The sequence below is a fragment of the Astyanax mexicanus genome, chromosome 1 (genome assembly GCF_023375975.1).
Source record: "Astyanax mexicanus isolate ESR-SI-001 chromosome 1, AstMex3_surface, whole genome shotgun sequence".
In the NCBI taxonomy this organism is placed as follows: domain Eukaryota; kingdom Metazoa; phylum Chordata; class Actinopteri; order Characiformes; family Acestrorhamphidae; genus Astyanax; species Astyanax mexicanus.
Window position 1 is genome coordinate 63,168,768 of NC_064408.1, and position 23,247 is coordinate 63,192,014.

Genomic DNA, 23,247 nt, shown 5'->3' on the forward strand with positions numbered 1-23,247 from the left:
TGAATGACATGAATTCAATCTTTTTTAAAAAATGAATTCACACTGATTAAGGCCTCATCCAAATCTAACAGTATCTCCCACTTCTTTGTGGTCTTTACTTTTTTTTTTTTTAAACAAGTTTTAAGTTGAGATCTCCTTCATACTGTACCACACATGTTTAAGGCTTCAGTAAGCGGATGAGAGAATGATCAATAGAGAAAAGAGAGGGGATCAAGAAAAGAGATGGATTAAGCAGATAAAATAAATTACACATACCTAGGTAAGGTATGCAGGAGGTCATGCTCTGGCTGCTGATGTAGTCTCGCAGTCTCTTGTAGTTGTCCTCTTTAGCCATCAGATACTCCAGCCTCTCAAACGTAGCCTTATCCTTACGACTCAGCAGCTGCAGGAGAGAGATCACACCAGTGCTTACAGTCAGGCTTATCATTATTTAACGGGTTTGATTTCTGCCTCAGTAAAAACACAAGCTCTTCTGGACCACGAATCTTCTGATGAATGTCGCCACAAGCCTCATATAGGATGCTCTGCCTGTGTAAGCTCTTCACACTAAAACCTGATCTGAAATCAAATGTAAGGCTTACCGAGCAAAGGCAATGTGTATGAAACCTACCAGACTAGACTAGGCAAAACCAACAGACCCAGAACAGCAGTGGCCTCACAGAAACTAACACATGAAAACAAAATGCAGTGTTGCTGCTGCTGCTTAAGATAAGTTAGCCCCTCAGCATTCTGCAGGAAATCTCAACCAAACAGAACCTCTTCTCATCTATGTCACCTCATCAGACCTCTGTTGTGACATCGCCCCCAAGACACAAGACGCAAAAGGATGCCTGCCTCTCAGAATATGAGTACCATATTTTTTGCACTATAAGGCTCACTGGAATATACAGCTCGCTATAAATGAACATCTATTTTCTGTTCTATTTTCATACACTGGATTATAAGGTGCATTAGGTGACACTAATAGGGATCAAGGGTGTCGCCATGTTTTCCTTCTAATTCAGCAGGTCTCCTCTGATTGGCTAGGAGCACTGCGACGCCCCTCCGCCGCTCTGCCGCTCACTGCCTCCCACCTCCTAACTGATGAGCGGTGATGTTGCGTCGCTTCAGCTCCGCCTCTGGGAGTTTCTCGAGCCAAGGTGGGCTGGTCTGTGAGTTTCTGCCTACGTAGGCAGAAAGATAATTCAAAATTCACTCGTTTTTCGGAGGGGGGGAGGGGGGATTTCTTTGCTTAGCTCCTGCAGACAATGGGGGCTGCAAAACAGTTTAATGTGCAGGTGTACACATTCAACTCGGAGAGACCTACTGTATTCCACAAAAAGCAAGAAAAATCGGATTTTCGCGGAAGGTGAGCTTTAAAAGTAAAACTAGTGCTGGATGTTAATCTACACAGATTTCTCTCCTGAAAACTGTTTATTTGGGTGAATAAAGCACTTTTATTTACACCATTTATTTACAGTAAGCTTAGATTTCCTGTTTTTCCATTAAGGCCGGTTGCCGAAGCATTACCACTAGTGGCTAATCGCTAGTGCTAGTCACGGTTAGCGCTTGTAAATGCTGCCCGACAGTATTACATTTTTATATAGCTTGTTTTAACCCTGTAAACGGCAAAAGAGCTAGCACTTTTCGTGGTTAGCAGCTAATGCTAATACTGCTCCAGTCTCTGTGCTGGAAAACTAAACTGAAACTCTGGTATTTCAGCAGAGTGGCTTTACTGCTTCTTACACTCTGACAGGTAGAATTCATACACAAGGCGTACTGATGGTTTTTGGGAAAATTAAAGGATTTTAACTGCGCCTTACAGTGTAAAAAATATGCATGTAGACACATCCAAAACAGAAAATACTTCATATGTAGGCTGTCTCTTTTGATTCAGTTTGAATTTAGTAAACAAACAAGTACAGGCTTTTGGAGAGGTGCTGATGGGGTGAAATGAAAGTGGACTAATTCCACCTCACTTCCCCTTAGTGTTAAATTATTTGCATTGTATTTGAAACTTTACATTGTATATTATGCTATAAAGTGAGCAGTGTTATGCTTGGTCAGACTCGTACTGTAATTCATTTGAGCCCAGATGCAGTTATGAATATTTATGCAAAACGTAGAAATGAATAGAGTTGAATTAATTGAGCAGCTATTTATGCTTAGTGTTAAATTTCAATTATTATTATTTTTTTTTAATTAACATTTTGTTGTAGAAATCGTGCCACAACTGGTTACATGGAATTTTTAGATGGGACATTTTATTAAAGCATCTGATTTGTTAAAATGTGTGAAACAGAGCTGTAGAATCAAAAGCAAAACACTTTTAAAAGGATCTAGTTTTAACTCCAGCACTAACCCACCACTCCTACATTCTACAAATGAGGCCAGATGAACAAACACAGCACATTCTCATACTGTGCTGTGATGCACTCAGGATGTTCAGTAGATGTTACTTAAGGGACTTATGTTACGAGGTAAAGTGAAGGACAGAGTGCTGTAAGGAAATTTACACAGATTTTAAAGGCTCTATTAGACACCATGGGTTCTTTTGGGTTAATAGTGATGAAATGGAATAAGTGTATTTGCCCTAAAGATACTATACTGTGAGAGGCACAGAGCATACATGAAGCAAAACACATTTTACTACTAGACTGAAGACGATCGTAGTGAGGTAATGCTGTAGGAATGCTCTTTGGGGGCCTTTGGGAGAGTTTCTCTAGGAGAAGATACCTGAGAGAGGGGATCGAGGGGTAAACGTGAGGGGCAGATGTCTGAATAGACCTGAGTAAAGAGTGTGAGAGCATGAGGAGGTGGAGCAGGTGTCTGTTTTGGAGCAAGCTTTTACACTAGAAACAGCCAGACGACTTACAGCAGACACAGTGCTGGTCTTAATAGAGCTGTGATTAAGCTTCCTCTGCCACTAGAGAGAACTGTTAGCAGCCACAAATAGAAGCACACTCCTTGCTGCCATTTAAAGAACAGTACAAGACATCTCAAAGGCCCGCACCAGTTTGTCCTTTCATCCTCATTACAGTACTGTAAATCTCTATTTAAATGAGCCTGGGAACGGATTACGATCAGGACTGCATGGTTGCCAACAGGACGTGTTGGACAGAAACAGCTACAGCACTTCCACAACATGTGTGAGCGTAAAAAAAAAAAAAAAAGAGAAAACAACTTAACGGTTTTATTATAATTCATCGTGTCACGCACACTGCAAAAAGCCGTCCATAACCAAGTACGTGTCTGTTCTCCTTGTGTTTGATGCCCTAAACCTGAAATGCACTGATCTACAGCCGGCTTCTCCGCACAGCATGGAGCACAGCTTGATTTAAAGATGTCAGAACAGCACCATCAAAGCTGCTTTCTGACGGACTAAACATGAACAAGCGCCGCAGCTGTTCTGCAATAAAGCCCTGCCTTGTCTTTATGTTACCCCATTTACTTACTGGCAACAATTTGCATTTTGTGAATGGCTGGATTAGCCATCATGTAAATCATGCATGAGTTATTACAGCTAATAGACCAAAAAATTAAAAAAGCACTTCTTTTCAACATATGTGCTTTTATACTTGGTTTTCCGCTTTGTACAAAAATGATTAGTAAGTTCTCTTATCATCTTACCATCTCAAAAATACGTGGATGGGTAGAGGGTGTGTGGACATTGTGAAAAGCTCCACCAAAACTTCAGTACAGTGAGATCATACATGTTACACATCAAGTGTGTTCGATACAGTCACAAAATCATTAACATGAAGTGAAAGTGCTCCAACTGCAGGCTCTTTGTAATTGCTATTCTATAAAGGGTCTTTGTTCAATTGTTTGTTGCCTCTAAAATGATTTCATAGGTGCCCCTGTACAATGGTCAGTATTGGCACCAACAGTGCTTTCAATTAAAACAAACAAACAAAAAAAGCAAATGTATTGTGAAATGAAGTAAAATGAAGATAGTTCAGTCACATCATGCTCACAGTGGGATCCAGGGACCCCCAAATATGTATGATGTATTAGCTGAGGGGGTATGCGATGTTGTCCTTAGACAAAATAAACTTTAAAATGGTCCAAAAGAAAAAAAAGGGATTTTTGAAAGTGGGTGACCTTGATGATCTTGATGCTACTAAGCAGTTCATATAGTACCTGTAACAGGTTGTTGCTATAAGAGTTGCTATACTGGTCACCATGTCACCTCAGGTGGTTGCTTAAGTGTTATTAGGTTTTTGCTTTAAGCACTCCACAATGTTGCAAGCAGATCTCGGTAACTGTTAAAAAAATAAATAAAAAATCAAAACCGACATGTAGCTCACGTTTTTGCTACATTAAAACTTTCTCCGCTGTGTGAACATGCACTGTTAACTTAATAACATATTACTGGGGACTCTAAGTGGTCCAGGGGACTAAGGTGCCGCCACTATAATCAGAAGATCGCTGGTTCGAATCGCGGTCATGCTGCTTGAAAATTACAAAAATGGACATGCTTTCCATGGGTGGATAGACGCGCTCTCTCCCACATCACTCTCAAGGTGATGTCACTCAGCACTAGGCGTCTGTGAGCTGATGTATCAGAACAAAGTCACTGTGCTTTCCTCCGAGCATGCTGTGATGCTACTCTGCCTCATCCAGGCTGAAACAGACATGGAATAAATCTCAAATACAGAACCAACTGAACAACTTACAAAAAAAAAATTAAAAAAATAAAAATTAGGTATTAAAAATGAAAAAAAAAAAAAGATTATTCATCAATTGTGAGGTAAAAAAATGTAATTAATTGTGATATTATTTTGAAGTCATTTCACACAGTACTATTTGCAAAGGTGATGCGAGTATTAAAATGAGACAAGAAAGCCACACAACTGATGCAAACAGAGTTGAGTCATTCTTTCCAACAAATAAAAAAGAAACAGAGGCTATGTGGAAAAAAATAAGTGGAATCAAAAGCAACATACAAGCACAGCATTTCCGTAGAGGCCTAGGGTTCCATGTCGACACCTCGAAAACAGCTTACGGCTTACCGGACAAATACACTGAAGTAAAAGTCAGCAAGGGAAATCAAAAGGTGTCTAGCTGGCACTCCAGATTGAATCCCAAAGATGGATGTAGCTCTGGCATTCCAGAAAACACAGTTTCACTGTTACACAGCATTGCTGGTGACACTACACCCCTGTAGATAATGTTTGCCACTGGGTATGATAACCTCCACAGGACTTAATAAAGCCAGTGATTTCTATAGAGATTATACAACCTATTTGCATAAAATCAAACAAGACAGCATAGTATGCACCTTAAAGCAGCTACATTTGCTAATGAAAGAGAGTGTCTTTTTTCTTAATTTATACTTAAAAAGCCATTAATAAAAGGTTAAAATCTGGCAGCTTCGATGATTTACAAATTTTTGTAATAAAATGATTTAAAAAAATCAAATAAACCCTAATGGACGACTTGGATGTGTTCTATTTTTACTGCATTGCCAAAGTATTGGATCAGGAATAATGAGTGGGGGGAAAAAAATGTGTTTAGGACATAATAGAGAACCTAATGGCATTTTTCTGTCTGTTTATGGCTTTTGTTCCTATGACACAACTATAACTTAAGTATGCAAACATGTAACAGAGAACAGAGACAGATACTCACTGCCCACGTCTTGGTCAGTCTGAAGATGGGAGCGCTCTGTAGGCCAGACACTACAGCCATCACCGCATGGAGATTATTCATATCACACAGTTTCTGTACAATCAGAAAAAGAAGACAGAGTAAACACACATTATAAATCCAAACTGAACATATTTTAACTTCCTATATTAATAAATGTTATTTAAAACTGTTAATGAAGATTACCTTGGCTGTTCTGATGTAGTGACTTAAAACTTCAGCTCGGATCTTCAGAGTTTGTGCATGAAGAATCTCCCGCACCACCCAGAAACTCACCTACACAAACACATACAAACAAACATTAGAATACAAATATTAGCATACAAATCTATCCTATTTTTTCATTCATATTACTAATCAATTGATACCTAAAACAGCACTGATCTTATCTCAACACTCATTTATTTGTAGGTCATGCTATTTATAAGTCTACATTGAGGCAGAAGACGTTGTTTGAACTGATTTAACTCTGTTTTACATCAAATTGGATATTTCTAAACAATACTCAACTATTTTGAGTTAGTTGAACCTTTTAGGGCACGTATATACATTCAAACTGAGATCTTTGAGTTGAACCAACTTATAATAACTAAGTTTAGTCTGTTACCATTGGCAGCTTCTTTTCCATTGGCTTCTGTCACAATCTATTTGCATAATGGGTGTGTCCAACAGTTTCTGACTAACACTCACCGCCAGTGTGTAGTGATTCCCCCTGGGCTACCTTAAAAATAAATCCCCCTTTAGTTGTAATTTTTTTTTTTTTTTTTATGCTAACTCAAGTTTTCATTCCCCATTACTTTAAAAAATTGAGCAAACCAGCTGCCTTAAAAAAGATAAGTAAATTCAACTTATCTGGTCTTACAATACAACACAAATAAAAAAGTCAAATCAACTTCCCCTTTAGCTGTAATAACTTTATGTTCTAAGTTACGCTAACTTAAGTTTTCATTACTTAACTTTTTTAAGGCAACCGGTTTCCTCAAATTTTTAAACAGCATTGTATTTTGGATGGACGATCTTTATTGAAGAGTTTTGCCTAAAATAGTTCAGACTAAAGCTGAAAAAAAAACAAAAAAAAACATCAGATATCAGCACCAAGCAATACTCAAGGTTTTAGTACTTAGATCAAAAACAGTGAATTCACACGTTCTTCTCATTTCTCATCAAACCCGTCTGCAGCTTTATATTGAACCACACCAGCAACGGCAGAACGTTCATTCAATGATGACTGATATCTATCAGCATAAATTCAATCTTTCAGAAGAAAGCAGTGAAGATTCCCCTAGTTCTGCTCTCAGCAGCCTCACGCTAGCTTATCTAATCACTTTTGCTGCAGTCCTTTAGTTGCTGCGCACCAAAGGGTCCTTTGTTTTTGCTACTGGAAAGAGAAAATGAATAAATCTATTGGACTCCAAATCAAAGCCTCCGGAGAGAAAGTGTCGCACAATGGAAAAAGTGTTCAGCGTCCAACTCCAAAATAAAGAGCTTAACTTCATATCACACAAACATATGCATGCACACACACACCCAGCATTAGAGCCCCTGCAGAAAAACTGTCAAAGTTCCTCTAGCTGCAGTAAATGAAATCAGCAGTTTTGGTTAGTTTTTTTTATAGTACTTTACAGCAGATGTGGGCAATTTAACACTATGACTAACATCATATGATTTAAAGTTTCTTATTGTGATAAACAAACTTTGTTGAAAAAATTGTGAATATTGTCAGTGCTTAAAGAACACTAATCAACTGCACATTTCATTACAATGAGTGTAAAAAGTCCTGGTTAATTAGATAGAGAGCACTTAAGAAGTATTTGTAAAATCTGCTGTTACTAAATGCATTGTTAGCATGTCAAAATGTTGTGATAAATATGGTGCATCATGAAATTGTCTTTAAATATTTTGAATTTTACCGGTCAGGTTGTAAGAAGCAGTAAATCCACTCTGCTGAAGTCTAGAGTATAAGGGAGTTAGCGCTGCTAATCGGTGCTGGCCAGTGCTGCTAACCAGGACTGGCTAGCTCTGCTAACTGGGACTGGCTAGCTCTGCTAACAGGGGCTGGCTAGGTCTGCTAACTGGGACTGGCTAGGTCTGCTAACTGGGACTGGCTAGGTCTGCTAACTGGGGCTGGCTAGCTCTGCTGACTGGGGCTGGCTAGCTCTGCTGACTGGGGCTGGCTAGGTCTGCTAACTGGGGCTGGCTAGGTCTGCTAACTGGGGCTGGCTAGCACTGTTAACTGGGACTGGCTAGGTCTGCTAACTGGGGCTGGCTAGCTCTGCTAACTGGGGCTGGCTAGCTCTGCTGACTGGGGCTGGCTAGCTCTGCTGACTGGGGCTGGCTAGCTCTGTTAACTGGGACTGGCTAAGTCTGCTAACCGGGGCTGGCTAGCACTGCTAACCGGGGCTGGCTAGCACTGCTAACCGGGGCTGGCTAGCACTGCTAACCGGGGCTGGCTAGCACTGCTAACCACAGCTGGCTAGCTCTGCTAACTGGGGCTGGCTAGCACTGCTAACCACAGCTGGCTAGCTCTGCTAACTGGGGCTGGCTAGCACTGCTAACCGCAGCAGGCTAGCACTGCTAACCGGGACTGGCTAGCTCTGCTAATCGCAGCTGGCTATATTGCTAGCCACAGCTGGCTAGAGCTGCTAACTGGGACTGGCTAGCACTGCTAACTGCAGCTGGCTATGCTGCTAACCGTGGCAATCACTCACCCTTGGACAAAATACCATAATTCTAAGCTTACTGTAAATAAACGGAAGCACTTTACTCACCCAAATAAACAGTTTCCAGTATAGAAATCTGTGTAGATTTACACACAGAGCTGATTTGACTTGAAAGAAGAAAAAAAATTTTTTTTTTAAGAATTACAGTTTTGTTTCCTTAGGCGCTTTCCCATTAGAAAGGAAACATGGCGACACCCTTACTCACTTTGATGTAGGCATCCTTGTTAGTGATGCATAATGTGCCTAATGCACCTAATGTCCAGAAAATTGTCCAGAAAATAGATATTCATTGATAGTGTGTTAGTGGTGTAAAGTTAACAATCTGGGAAATCTGTTTTTCAATCTATGCAATGTTTTCTTTAAATCCACACAGTCATGTATGATCATTGCACAAGCAATATTTCTTTTGCACTGTTTCACTCGTTGGAGTTTTACTGTTAACTTATCAACAATCTATTATACACACTATATGGACCAGTATCACATTACACCTATATAAGCTTTTATGACATTCTATTCTAAATCCATAGCTCTGATAGAGCCCACTCTTCTGGGAAGGCATTTTTCAATATTCAGTGTGTCTGTGGGAAGTTTTGCCCATTCGTCCAGAAGAGCATTTGTGAAGTGAAGCACGGATGTTGGATAAGAAGTTCTGGCTCACCATCTCTGCTCTAGTTCATCACAAACATGTATGATGGGGTTGTGGTCAGAGCCCTGTGTGGGCCAGTAATATGGATCTTCGACTCCAAACCTCTCTAGCCACGCCTTTATAGAGCTTGATTTGTGTACTGGAGAACAGGCATGCTGAAACAGAGAAAGATCTACTCTGATTTGTTTACACAAAGTCAGGGGCATACAAAGCCAAGCCCTGATTTACAAACACACTATTAAGTCCATTATCCCTCCTCTACCAAACTTTACAGTGGCACAATTGAGTCAAAAAGGCAAATGTTCTCCTGGCATTCACCAACGCTTCACTTATCTATAGAATTATTAACAGAGAAGTGTTATTAGTCACTCCATAGTTCCAGGGTACAGTGGAAGTGAATGTACATCAAGTACCCTTTGGCAATGAGACTGAATAGAACACCTAAATTCAATAATTTAGAAATAGGTTTATCCCAATACTTTTGTCCATATAGTGCAAATATTTTAGCACTGTAAGCAGATATTTCCAGAATTAATTCTCGTTAAAGCTTTTATCAATTGGCTCTTAAATAAAAGTTTTACATTTGTATTTTTTACTTTTTTTATTTTTGCTGCTTTAACATGTTTGGTTATTCTAAGCATTATGGTGTTTTGTGTGAGGGATGTTTGAGTGCTTAGCCAAACAATTCAATTAACACTTATTATACCACAGTTACTTCTGACCCTGCAATTTGATTGGTTCAGAGGCATTTTATTGGTGACATTATTAGCCGATAATGCACTGTAACAGAAGCTAGAATTAGCTAGAAGTATTACTCCACCAAATACAGGTAAACCTAGCAATGATGCAGCACTTACAATCCAAATACAAACCAAATGCGATATCATTAAACACCACTGAGAGGCGCTGGATCCTATAAAGACACTGCAGAAACGCCATGTCTCCAATAGGAGGCGCAGGCAAAGACTCGATCCACAAAAATAAATAAGCCCAGTGTTTCAAAAATACGCATAATTACACACATTATCAGCCACCAATATCAGGTTAGAAGTTGTTATTATTAAAATAAAAGCTTAAGTGTATATATTTTTCAGTAAATATATATATATATATTTAAGCTTAACATAACGTGGACTCTTGTAATTTCGCAGGTCTTGCCGCTGGGTGGGTGCGAAGTAAACAAAACTTAAATTCTTAAAAAAAAAAAAAAAAAAACATTCTTTCAAAGTTAAACGAGCGCTGGACTTTAATCTACACAGATTTCTCTCCTAAAAACACTTTAGCGAGTAAAGCGCTTACGTTTATTTACAGTAAGCTTAGATTTCCACAATTTTGACTGAAATGGCTGATAATGCAGAGCTTACAGTGCAGCTACAAGCAGAGCAGCTATGGAACTATTTTAACACGTGGAGTGTTTCTAACCAAACAGATCATATTTTTTTTTGTCCTCTTTAACACAAAATCTTTCATTTAACAGTGATAATGGAACTGTGGTATAATCGCAATAATACACTAGAGGTTCTTGCTATAACGATCATATTGGCACTACTGCTGTGCACATTATGTGCACGTTATAGCACTCCCTGTCGTGTATTAATGTTTAAATAAAGATGAACTTTCACAAAGAAAGTAATGAATTAATTAAACAGATTACACAGCAATTTGATTCAGTTATTTTATTACAATGCCTTTACATGCTGCCCAGGTGTTGCTGATCAAACGTAAACCAATCAACAGCTCCCCCCTGCTGTTATACTGAACTCTATCAAACTTCAGCAAATCCTCACTACACTAAATACTAGCACTTCCCAAACAGCACCAGTACATTTATGCAATAAAAAAAAACCCAATACAATTAAAAAACAACAACAAAAAAACAGAGTCTGTACAGAAGGGAGGACAGAGACAAACCCACATTCTCTCTTTCTCACACAAAACCAGTAATGTTCATGTAATCCACACTTTAGCTATTACTGGACATTACGACATTTTTGAATATGCACACTGTCCCCAATTTCATGGAAGTAAAAAAAGAAAAAAAAAAAAACAGAGGAAAAAGAGGGACTGAAAAAAACGAGCGTCTCAGTATTCAGCCAACACTCCTCGTGCAAATAACCCCTGGAAAAGATAACCAGATGTGCTTCTAATTTCTAACATCTGTCCCTGAATAATCCAAAGAGTATGTGTGTGTGAGTGTGAGAGAGAGAGAGATGCTGAGACTAAATGAGGGTGTGCTTGAACAGTTGTTGAAAGAAGTGTGTGTGTGTGTGTGTGTGTGCATGCAGGGATACAGGGCTACAGACTTGAGCACAGAAGGTGCCAACAACATACTGAGCCAGAACCCTAAGCCCAGTAATGCAATGATGGATCAATAAGTAATAAAAACACAAACATGCACACACACACACCTCTCCTAGTATGACTGTGGTTTGTGCTACTGCTTCGTTTGTATGTACAATTTATTTTGACAGGGTGTGCTTGTTCATTTATGACTTATTTGGACTCATTTAGCGGTTGAGTGGAGTGGTTACCTATTTCTCTTAGTCCTTTTCTACCCGTGGCATTGATAACGTTTCTTTCAGCTTAACTTACACTACTAAACTCTTATCTCAGACTTGTGATTCCGTGCTTGGGCAGTTTCACCACATCGAAGCTCCAGACTCCGCTCTATATCATAAAATCCGATGAGTTGTGCTGCCTTGACAAATCGTGTTTCGCTAGTGTATATTTAAGGTCTTGGTAAAACTCAAAATCAACCGGAGATCCGATTTAAACCTAGTTACTTACACAAGATAGCGAAAATTAACTAGCTCTGTAAACAGAAGCTGTAAGCTCTTATCTGAAGAGACATGTAATGGTACTAGTTTCTGTTCAACGTCAATCAAATAGAAGAAAGTGGACATAGAACACATGCCTGTTATGCTAAGCTCAGACTTCACAATATTTTTGTCCCTCACGATGTTCACTATGTCAGATTAATTAGTTATTTTCGTTTTGTGGCATAGAATCAAACAATGTGAAGCATAGAATCTAACAAGCACGGCTACAGAAGCCCTTTGCGTGATGGAAGCGCTTTTGTGCTCGAAAAACTAAAAAACGAGGGAAAAGCGACTGTGGGCTCGTTTCTGGGTGACCCAAATGGACATTACATGCTTTTTGTACTCCAGAGAGAACTTGAGGTATAGGAAAGATGTAGCCACTTAGGTTCCAGTGCCTGTAAACAGAATCTCATGGATGAAGTAGATTATTTTCTGTTTCGCTGGTCCAGAAAACTGCAGGAGCACCGCCCGGCTTTCTTTTCCCATGGTTATATCTGTGCACGACAGAACGCTGTCTTCCTATTGGTCAGAGTCAGGGAGCACGTCGCGGAGCATGTCAAACTAGGCGATAAAATAAAAAAAAAATTTCAGACATGCTAGTCTTTCTTAGGATGCTCCGACGGCATCGCTCAAGTCAAATTATTGCTCTTTGACTGTGTCACACTACGCGGACCTTTGTCGCTCAAACACTGAAATTCGGATCCGAAGCAGGCAATTTGTCGGCGCCGACAAAATCGGGTCAAAATAGGGCTAAAATCGTGTAGTCTGATCCGGACATTAATCACAAACTTGGAGAGTATTTTTTTTGTATATATTTATGGCAAAAAAAAGTCAAGAGTAAAAACGGGTTTGTGTGGTTTTGTGTGGTTTTGGTAGACAGGCTACCAGCTGGACGGCTCTTTGTACTTTTTTTTGGTTTGGAAAACCCATTACAAAATGGGAACACTGCTCTGCTGACCTTTGATCTGTTTTACTGACCAGATATATAATAATATAATAATTTCATATAAAATCCTTTGCTCTACACCTCTTTACTGTGCCCAGCGTTAAATTAAGTGATGTGAAATGAAGCAGAGAGGAGAGGAAAGCAGAAAGCAGGAATGCAGCCCATGTTAGACATGAACTGTTACATAACAGACTCCATCACCGTTCCTCTGAACCTCCGGTTCAGCAGCAGGCTGTGTTATTAACACGCGTTCAAGCACATTTACTCTGTCTCACTTGCCTACACACAAACACACGAGAGGCGTCGGACAGGTCGGCTCCATCGCTCTCCCTGGGTCATTTCTGCACCGCTCTACGTCAAACGGCTCCAGCTCATGTTCAGGACCTTCTGTTCTCACTTTTCTAAGCAACACCATTACAGCACATTTATGTTGGCATGCAAACTCTGTGTGTGTGTGTGTGTGTGTGTGTGTGTGTGTGTGTGTGAGTTAGAGAAAGAGAGACAAAGAGAGAGAGAGAGAAATGAAGAGATGGGGAGAAAAACATCTTGAATGAGCATTGGGGCTGAGATGTAGCTGCCCATGAGAGAATCTTTCCACAAGACGCTCTGCACAAATTCCACAGTCAGGCATTCTCATTCATTACAGAGGGCCAAGCCTGAACTCACAGTGCCTCTTATTCATCAAAGCTATATCAAACCAAGCACCAATTACAGCTCACCATTGTCCTACAACATGAAATGAAGCTGAGATTTGAGTGCAGTTGATGGATCTGCTCCTGTACATGGAAACATGAGCTTGTGTTCTCATATACAGTATTATTTATGAATAGCACAACCCAGTCTGTTCTCATAACACACACGCCTTCATGTAGACTTTTCAATAGTATGCTAATAAAAAATTAAAGCACTCAGCAACTCATGAGCCAATGGCAGGCCTCGTAGTTGGACTTTGGGTTGAGCATAAGTAAACAGACCCACTGATTTGCCAGGACATAAACAGTTTCACCATAGCAAAATTGTAGTTATATAAGATGGTTTTATTGTAATGAGATAGAAGTACAATGCTATGCTTCTTTTAAACATAGCAATCTAGAAACATAGCAGTCAAGGAAGATCCATACAACAATGACTGCCCTGTGTATAGTTAATACTTTCAACTATTATTATTGTGGATATGCATACTTACTTACTGTCCATAGATATTTAGACTACCGTATTTTTCGGACTATAAGGCGCACTTAAAAACTTTTAATTTTCACAAAAATTGACAGTGCTTCTTATAATACGGTGCGCCTTTTGTATGGATTTTACTCGTCAGGTTGTAAGGAGCAGTAAACACACACTCCGTGCAGCGTTATACAGAGTTTCAGTGCTATACAGAGTCCAGAGCCGTGCAGCTCCGAGGCTGAGCAGCAATAGCATTAGCTAGATGCTAACCGCTAAGCTAGCTAGCTTATTCACTGAGATCAGTATTATCTAAATTTTACTCGTCAGGTTGTAAGGAGCAGTAAACACACACTCCGTGCAGCGTTATACAGAGTTTCAGTGCTATACAGAGTCCAGAGCCGTGCAGCTCCGAGGCTGAGCAGCAATAGCATTAGCTAGATGCTAACCGCTAAGCTAGCTAGCTTATTCACTGAGATCAGTATTATCTAAATTTTACTCGTCAGGTTGTAAGGAGCAGTAAACACACACTCCGTGCAGCGTTATACAGAGTTTCAGTGCTATACAGAGTCCAGAGCCGTGCAGCTCCGAGGCTGGAGCAGCAAATAGCATTAGCTAGCTTATTCACTGTTCAGAGATCAGTATTATCTAAATTTTACCCGTCAGGTGTAAGGAGCAGTAAACACACACTCCGTGCAGAGCCGTGCCGCTCCGAGGCTGGAGCAGCAATAAATAGCATTAGCTAGATGCTAACCGCTTAGCTAGCTAGCTTTTTCACTGTTCAGAGATCAGTATTTTCTAAATTTAGCACTTTTAATACTGCTGGAGCAGTATTATTAGAGTTAGATGCTAATCGCTAAGCGTTCACCGTTCAGAGGTGAGTTATCGGCCTGTAAGTCTGTGCTGCTTTGCCTGGCTAGCATTAGCTAGATGCTAAGCGCTAACTCTCTCAGAGGTGAGTTTTATCAGCCTGTAATCTGCTTGTTTACCGTGTTAAAACAAGCTACGGGGGACGAATCGCTAGCTAATATCTCACTGTCTTACCAGAACACGCAGGATTACTCAGTGTAACGCTGTCGTTTAAGTTTGGGTTAACTTTACTAGTTTAGGTGACTAGCTAGCGTGCTAGCGGATAGCTATGCTAACGCTGGTGCAGCAAGCCTTAGTGGACATCTGGAAATCTAAGCTTACTGTAAATAAACTGAAGCACGTTACTCACCCAAATAAACAGTTTTCAGGAGAGGAATCTGTGTAGATTAATATCCAGCACTCGTTTGACTTTGAAAGAGCTATATTTTGTATACTGAGACGCTCCACCGGCAAGCGACCACCCCCGGTGGGGGAAGGGAAACATGGCGCCACCCCTGTTCACTTTGATATAGGCACCCTTTCTAGTGTCACTTAACGCGCCTTATAATGCGATGCGCCCTATGTATGGAAAAATAGCAGAAAATAGGCGTTCTTTGATAGTGCGTCTTATAATACGGTGCGCCTTATAGTCCGAAAAATACGGTAATGTAATAAAAAATAATCTTATGAAATCTGATTAGCCAAGTTGTTTAAAAGTGCCACAAAAAATGCATTAATTGAGTATTTTAAGTCATTATTTGATGTATAAACAGTATGTGAACAGTATGTGGTGAAAAATGCCCAAATGTGTTTTTTTCCCTCCTATTTACAACCCTGTCATTTTGCCATAGAATGAAATATGCCAACTTTCTTTTTTAAAAGAAAGTTGGATGGCTTAATCACTACCAGGGCTCATATGAGCCATGTAGCAGCATAGCTTATTGTAGCTTTGTTTTTATATCACCTTAACATAAAAAAAAAATAAAAATTCTATATGCTTATTATGTAAGAACTTTGCTACCCTCTTGGTGCCTTCTAGGTGTAATAAGCAGTTAGCCAGCTAAAGACTAAAGAAACTGAAACAGTTGGCTGGGTTAGCTTTTAGCCTAGCTCCTGGTCAACATATGCTCGCTTAACCAGAGTCTATGTGTGACACTCCACAAGCAACCCCAAACCACTAGGACAGGGGTGTCCAAACTACGGCCCGCGGGCCATTTGCGGCCAGTTTCCTTTTTTGGAGCGGCCCGCGAGGTATTTTAGAAATAGAATGAAAATTGGCCCGCTGTTAATCAGGTTTTTATAATGTGAGATTCAAAGTTTGAACGCTAGGTGTCAGAAACGGGCCAAAGAGTCTAAAAGCGGAGAGGGTGCGCATTTCTAGCGCAGAAAAAAGGAGCAAAAGAGTCTAAAAGCGGAGAGCGTGCACATTTCTAGCTCAGAAAAACGGGCCAAAGAGACTAAAAGGTGCCGTAATTAAGGAGTTTAATATTAAGAGACATCACGAAATTAAACATCAATTTGAAAAATCTTAGTTTACACAACACTGTCAAAGATAAAGACAGTAAGTCTATACAATGGTGTGTAAATTAAATAATCAGGAAAAATGTATTATTTAAAGTGGTATATTTCATTATTTGTTTTATTACAGAGTCTGTGGCCCGTGACTTCACTTTCTCCTTCTGGCCCCCAACAAAAAAAGTTTGGACACCCCTGGACTAGGAGAAAGACTTTCTTTGAAGAGCTGGGTGTATGGTAACATTGGGAAGAGTACATATCAAGATGTTTTGGAATTGGACTTTTCTACAGCACTGTTTAGAATTTTTTTATTTTTTTTTTATTTTTTTTTTTTAATAAAGGAACAACAGTGTTTGAAATTCACAGTGGGTATATTTTCATTTTCTAAATGTGTGGTAAATGGAAGCCCGGCTCCAAGTAAATCACCTTGTTGTGTCATTACTCCCACCTTTCAGGTGTTTAAACCACCTTTGGGCTAAAGAAGGTTTACAATGTGCTAACTCTCGTACGGAAAAGAAAACTGGCACATCATTATTGAGGCCAAAGCTGAGTTTGGCACAATGTACTATGCGTCAGTAAATAGATGTTTTATTAATAGCTGTCCCTCTGTGGACAATGAATACATACACACACAGCAAACAATCCAACAAAAAGAGGGGAAAAGCGATAGTTTGTGTGCTCTGATTATTAATAAGACAGAGCAGGTTCACGCTGACAGAGAAGTTGATTTGAGGACATGATATATAAGAGATGAGCTGTTACAACCTGTCCTCATTACCTGCCACCGCAGCTGGGGCGCAGTTTCCTCACTAGCCCTATTCTACTCTATTCCGTCCTCTTCACCCTCAGCTACTGTGACTTATCGGCATGTTCTTACAGCAGTTTCAGTGTGTTAGCGCTGAGAGGAGCCAGGGTCTGAAAACTGAACAGACTGGAGGTGACGTCATTTTCCGATCATTCCCCCGCCAAGACGATGAATAACCAAAAAAGCCCCCTAACTCCGGTCTGTCTGGCCTTGAGTTATGCAAGGGAAAAGTCTTCGAAAAACAGACTGTGGGTGTGGGTGTGTGTGTGTATATATGTGTGTGTGTGTGTTACCTGGTTGAACCTGCGTGTGAAGGCCACGGCATTAGGAGCTGAACTGTGCTTCTCTTTCTTGTTCCAGCCACAACTCGAGAGTTCCTGAGAAAGAGAAGAAACAGAGAAAGTGAGCATCATCATCACACTCTGCAGCGGAAGAAACCTAACGGCACACAACACAAACACGCGCACCTGATGAAACATACACTATTTCCCTACAGACGCCAAATGGATCCAAATTAAGAGGCTATTGTGGAAGAGCACAGAAAGTAAAAGGAAATGACTGCATGCCAACAGAGCGAAGCAGAGTGAAGGAAGCACTCCACCCGCTTTCATCTTCAAAACAAGCCGGACTGTTTTAACCCACCAAGTAATGAGATGATTACCCAATTGTGTAAACACACAAACAAACAAACAAGAAACGTGTGATGAACAGGATATGAGCGCAGCCACAGGCACTAAAACATCCTGCAGGGCGAGTAAAAGCAGCGCGAGCGAGCCAGAGAGAGAAAGAGAAAAAGAAAAAGGGGGGTTATAAATTAAAAAAGTTCCCCGAGTTGCATTTTGGCACGAGCAGAATTCGAATGAAACCGTATCGCCTTGTAGGCTGCATGTCACCTAAAGGAAAGGAAAAACACACATTGTGCAAGCTGTGTCGCTTACAAGTTACTAAATTAGAAATACAAGCATAAATCAGCTGCATTTATAAAAAAAAAACATAAAAAAAGTCTCTAAGTGACGGTTGCCACCACAGCTCCTGTTGTTTCCAAAGCAGCGTTTGACCCTGACAGACTGCAAAACTCATACAAGCACTAACCCCCCCCCCAGGCACGGACCCTCGCCATGTACTGTTCTACAGCTGCTAAACAAATAGGTTCATCCTGGAATCCAGTGCCAAAGCATCAGAGCTTCAAGAAAACTCAACTGCAAGGATTCTTGAAGGTGAAAATAGAGTTGAGATAATGATAATCAAAAATTACAACATGACAACTAAAACAGGGCTGCAAAGAGTAATCAACGATTAGCTGGCTTGATGATGTTTGTGTGTACTATAATAACACCATGTAACAAAAGCAGCAAACTTAAACAGCGAAAGCTGAGCACTGCAGTAGCATGGGAAGCCACTGAGACTTAATCCTTATTCAAATATTTTTCATATTTGAAAATGTGTAAATCATCATATTTGTTGTTAAAGTTTTAAATGAAACCTTGAAAGTCAAACAGTTTCAGATTTAAAGCAGCATTGTGAGATAATCAGTATTTTTTTTTGCTCCTGAGCACCCCCTACAGCTGTGGAGTGTAACTCACACTTACAACACTACAGTAAATACAAATCATGCTTTGAGCTCCCCCTCATGGACAGCTGTGAATGTGCATATGAATGGGCAAGCTGAGAGATACAGTACTAATACCTGAACTAAGCGAACTACGTGGACTAACATTTCTAAAAAGGCAGGTCTCATGCAACCCACATATTATATACACAGGTTTTGTAGCTGTTCTTTTTAGGATAAAATGCTACATAAATGTTGCTTTAATTAGACACTCACCTTGTACATCCTTTTTTTTTTCTCTCTCTCTCCTTATTTGGTGTGACTAAGATGCTTTTTATCTTTATCTGCTTATGCTGCATTGTCTCTTTTGTACTAAATTGTTGTTAATTTTTTACTTAAGTTTGTTAAAAAAAAAACAATAAAAAAAATGTTGCTTTAAATATGCAAATGTTGTAGATCTACAAAATCTAAACTAGACATTCTCTTTGATGCAGTGTAACACTTTGCAATTATGACAACCACATATTTCTTAAATATAATATACTAAAGATGGTCATCTTCTCAAACACACTATTTGTTTTCATCAGCAGGTCTTTATGCTATATTTATGCTACAGATGTTTCCACCATGTAATACTGTTTGTGTGTTTAAAAAAAAAATCCTCATTACAAGTATAAATACATTAACTACAGGGTGCAGTCAAGCACTTGTCTTTAAGGCTCATTTACACTTTTTTAAGTTGTAGGTTGATGAAGCATGTGGACTGATGTGGTAGATTCTCATGATCTCACACAACTTAAGTCATTTAAGACTCAGTTATGCCAGATTTGAAATCTCCAAGGTGGTAGATCTGTGGGACCAGGAAAGAGCACCCCTGTGATAGAGTAATATTGCAGAATATCTTATAAATATGACTTATGACTTGAATTAAGAGTTCTCACAAGCTTTGCCTCACTTTTTCATATAGTGCAGTTAAGCAGCATGGCGAGGGCAGAGTAGAAACGATATAGAGATACTATTCTCACTATTAATTTCCTCTTACACTTAAAAAAAGCACTAAATCTTATCAAGAGAAATTATGTAATTTCAAGTCATGTTCTCTGATAAGATTTTGTATCTTACTAATCATCATAAATGTAATATTATTGTGCTTATTGTATAATAATAATTATATTAAACTAGTCTCACTTCGAATTTTCACTAATTTCACTATTTAAAAGAAGTCTCCAGTCAATTGATTCTGATCATTGTCTGCAAAGTACTACTTCATTCATTTTGAAATTGAGATTACTTAGTTTAGGAATTCTTACTAAGGAAAATTTGCTTACCATATTGGCAGATTTCCTTGCTTAATATAAGCATATACAGGGGTTAGACATTGAAATTGAAACACCTGTTATTTTAGTGTGGGAGGTTTAACTGGCTAAATTGGTGGCCAAACTTCATTAATTGCCCATTGCACCAGTAAAAACAGAGTGTGAAGGTTCGATTAGCAGGGTAAGAGCACAGTTTTGCTCAAAATACTGCAATGCACACAACATTATGGGTTACATACCAGAGTTCAAAAGAGGACAAATTGTTGGTGCACGTCTTGCTGGCGCATCTGTAACCAAGACAAGTCTTTGTGATGTATCAAGAGCCACGGTATGCAGGGTAATGTCAGTGTAGCACCAAGAAGGACCAACTACATCCAACGGGATTAACTGTGGACACTATAAGAGGAAGCTGTCTGAAAGGGATGTTCGGGTGCTAACCTGGATTGTATCCAAAACACATAAAACCACAGCTGCCCAAATCACGGCAGAATTTAATGTGCACCTCAACTCTCCTGTTTCCACCAGAACTGTCTGTCAGGACAATAAATTATTGTGGTCTAAAACCAGGGGTTTCAGTTTCATTGACCAAACCCTGTATGTCTTAATATACATATATTTTGTCTCATTCATTTTTCAGGTCAGTGGGGCATCAACAATGATTCTGCTGTTATTGTATAGAAGGTAAAGGTTTGCATATCGTTGCATTAAGCCAGCAGATTGTTTGGAGGTCATAAGATGGAGAGATCACCTCAGCAACTGCTGGAACTGAAAGAACCTGTCTCCCACTCATCATCTTTACACCTCTACACAACTTGTTTATTTTATGGACACTTAAACCTTAAAACAATGTGGTCAACTTAGGCCCCAGTGGAAGAGATACAATCAAACAAATCCAAGCAAAAAACTGGCACAATAAAACACAAAAATGTCCCTTATACTTCTGATACTCTCAAGCTCATTTCTGCATGTTTTTACATAAGATTTAAGTAAAAAAAAAAAAAAAAAAGTGCAAAAACATACCAAACACTACTTCTTTAAATAACAGTGAGGTTCAAACATTACCAGCATTAAATATTTCAGAAACATTAGAAACCTTTTTCCATTTGAGCATATGTTAAAAACATTAGTGGTCACTGTGGTTAAAATGTGTATGCTCCTTCTCACACACACACACACACACACACACACACACACGTCCTGCAGCTATTGGGTAATAAGAGGCAGGCTGAAATATTCCCCCCAGAGTGATGAACCACACACACGTACAGCTGTGACTGGTCACAACAGCGACCACCAGGTAGTCACAGCGCCACGCAAACACACACACACACACACACACACGTGCAGTCAAGACTAGAGACATACCTTACTCACCAAGACAAAGCCAAACACACACTCAGAGACATAAAAATGAGTCAGCAACTTGCCAACAGAGACTGCAGCATAGCAACACACACACACACAAACACAGATGTGAATGGGACCCACGCGCACCCACCCGCGCACCTCTGATTGAGTGTGTGGGTTGCCATGTGTCCCCAGCGCCATCCTGCAGGCCAAAGAAATCATTCTTGACAAAGAGCTAAGTTTTTCCTAACAGATGAGCCTTAACTAATGGCACTTCCAGAAACCTCTCTTTCTCTTTAACTCTCCCACACATACACACACACACACACACTTACACACAGAGCCCACAGAGCTGCAGGGGGCTAGTCAGCTACAGCTAATTATAAACTGTCAATCAAGTCATCACAGAGCCAGCAGGACAGCGTGGGACACAGCGTGTGCCATCGCTGAAGCAAGGACAAGACTCCACACCCACAGAGAGGCAGTCGACATCAATTCTGCACCCCACACACCGACACAAGGCCTTACCCAACGGATTCATTTGCTTCCAAACCTCCCAGTCTGTCTGCAGCATCTAAAGCATTATCTATGCTGCATTAACACAATAGATACATTTCTGGGAGATTTTTATTTTTATTTATTTATTTATTTTTTACCAGTACTGAAGGCAAATTGTGAAGCACACTAAGACCCAATCTTAATCTCAAAGTTCAGCAACCTAGCTGCTGGTTAATTATTGTGTTTTTCACACGATAAGGTGCAATTAACATCCTTAAATGAGCCTTATAATCTGCTGCGTCTTATGTATGAATTTTACCAGTCAAGTTGTATAAAGCAGTAAAGCTTAGTTCCATATTTTAGTTCATATTTTAGACATGAGACTGGAGCAGAATTTGCATTAGCTGCTAATCGCGTTAAGCACTAGCTCTTTTGCCATTCAAAGGTGAGCTGCTGGAGCCGCATTGCCATTACCCGCTAAGCTAAGCTAAGCTAATGCTAACCACACTAAGCACTAGTTCTTTATTTGTATTATCGGCCTGTAGCCTGCACGTTTACTGTGTTAAAACAAGCTAGCACTGTCGGGCGGCATTTTTTGTTAGCCACTAACGCTAATGCTAATGCTGCTGCACCCAGCCTAGAGCAAGAGCCCGTGCATGTTCTGCCTAAGAACCCGACCCAACCTGCTCCATAAACTGTAATGAGCCAGATTTGAACCTAACATTTTTTTTTTAGTAAATAGAGCATTAAAACTGGGCTGTTTGAATGAGCAAAATCTGTTCAGAATGATGTTAATTAACATTGCCACACTGACGAAGCATATACCTGTTTTTTAGGAAAAATGTCTAGCAAGAACAGAACAATTTGAACAATGATTCACAGACCTAAACCTCTGTAAATTAGGCTACAAGAATGATGTCTGAATGACTTTCCTCTAATCTAATATAATTTGTGGATCTGGGACTGAATAGAATTTGAAATTGTGTGATGAAGTAGCTGGAAAGGTGTACTACAGGAATACAGTATCAGATGTTTGTATCGGAGCCTCATTTGCAATTTTAAGTAAGAGTAAATGAGCACAGTACCAGGCAGATACCCCATATCAGTAACGCTATTCCTGAGATCGACTTTTTGGCTGTTTGTTTGCTTGTGCGACTCTCTCTCTCTCATCCAAAAAACACTGTGAAAAACACTGACTACAGATGATTCACTCCAACATGACAATATTTACACAAAGTGGTATAAAAACAACCACTGACCCATCCTCTCGACCTCTCAGCTCCACTCAGAGCAGCGCAGCCACACAAATCTATTATACCATTACACAACACCGCTGTCATCAATAATCACACGAATGCACAGCCAAAGGACAAAAAGCCTGCAGCTCTGTTCACTAGGATATTTAGTCTCATCTAAATCACATTACACCAGCAGGGAGT

General features: G+C 39.8%; 1 protein-coding gene across 5 annotated transcripts in view; it reads right to left on the reverse strand.

Annotated features, from left to right (window-relative positions):
• The window catches only part of ralgps2 (Ral GEF with PH domain and SH3 binding motif 2), a 197,616-nt gene that overhangs the window by 90,486 nt on the left and 83,883 nt on the right, over positions 1–23,247 (reverse strand). For all 5 annotated transcript variants that reach the window (XM_007259487.4, XM_007259485.4, XM_022664788.2 and 2 more), the window contains 4 exons: positions 17,392–17,475; positions 5,818–5,907; positions 5,614–5,706; positions 256–382 (listed from right to left, as the gene is read on the reverse strand). In XM_007259487.4, coding sequence (XP_007259549.2) covers positions 256–382; positions 5,614–5,706; positions 5,818–5,907; positions 17,392–17,475 — 394 coding nt within the window. The remainder of the gene's footprint in view (positions 1–255; positions 383–5,613; positions 5,707–5,817; positions 5,908–17,391; positions 17,476–23,247) is intronic.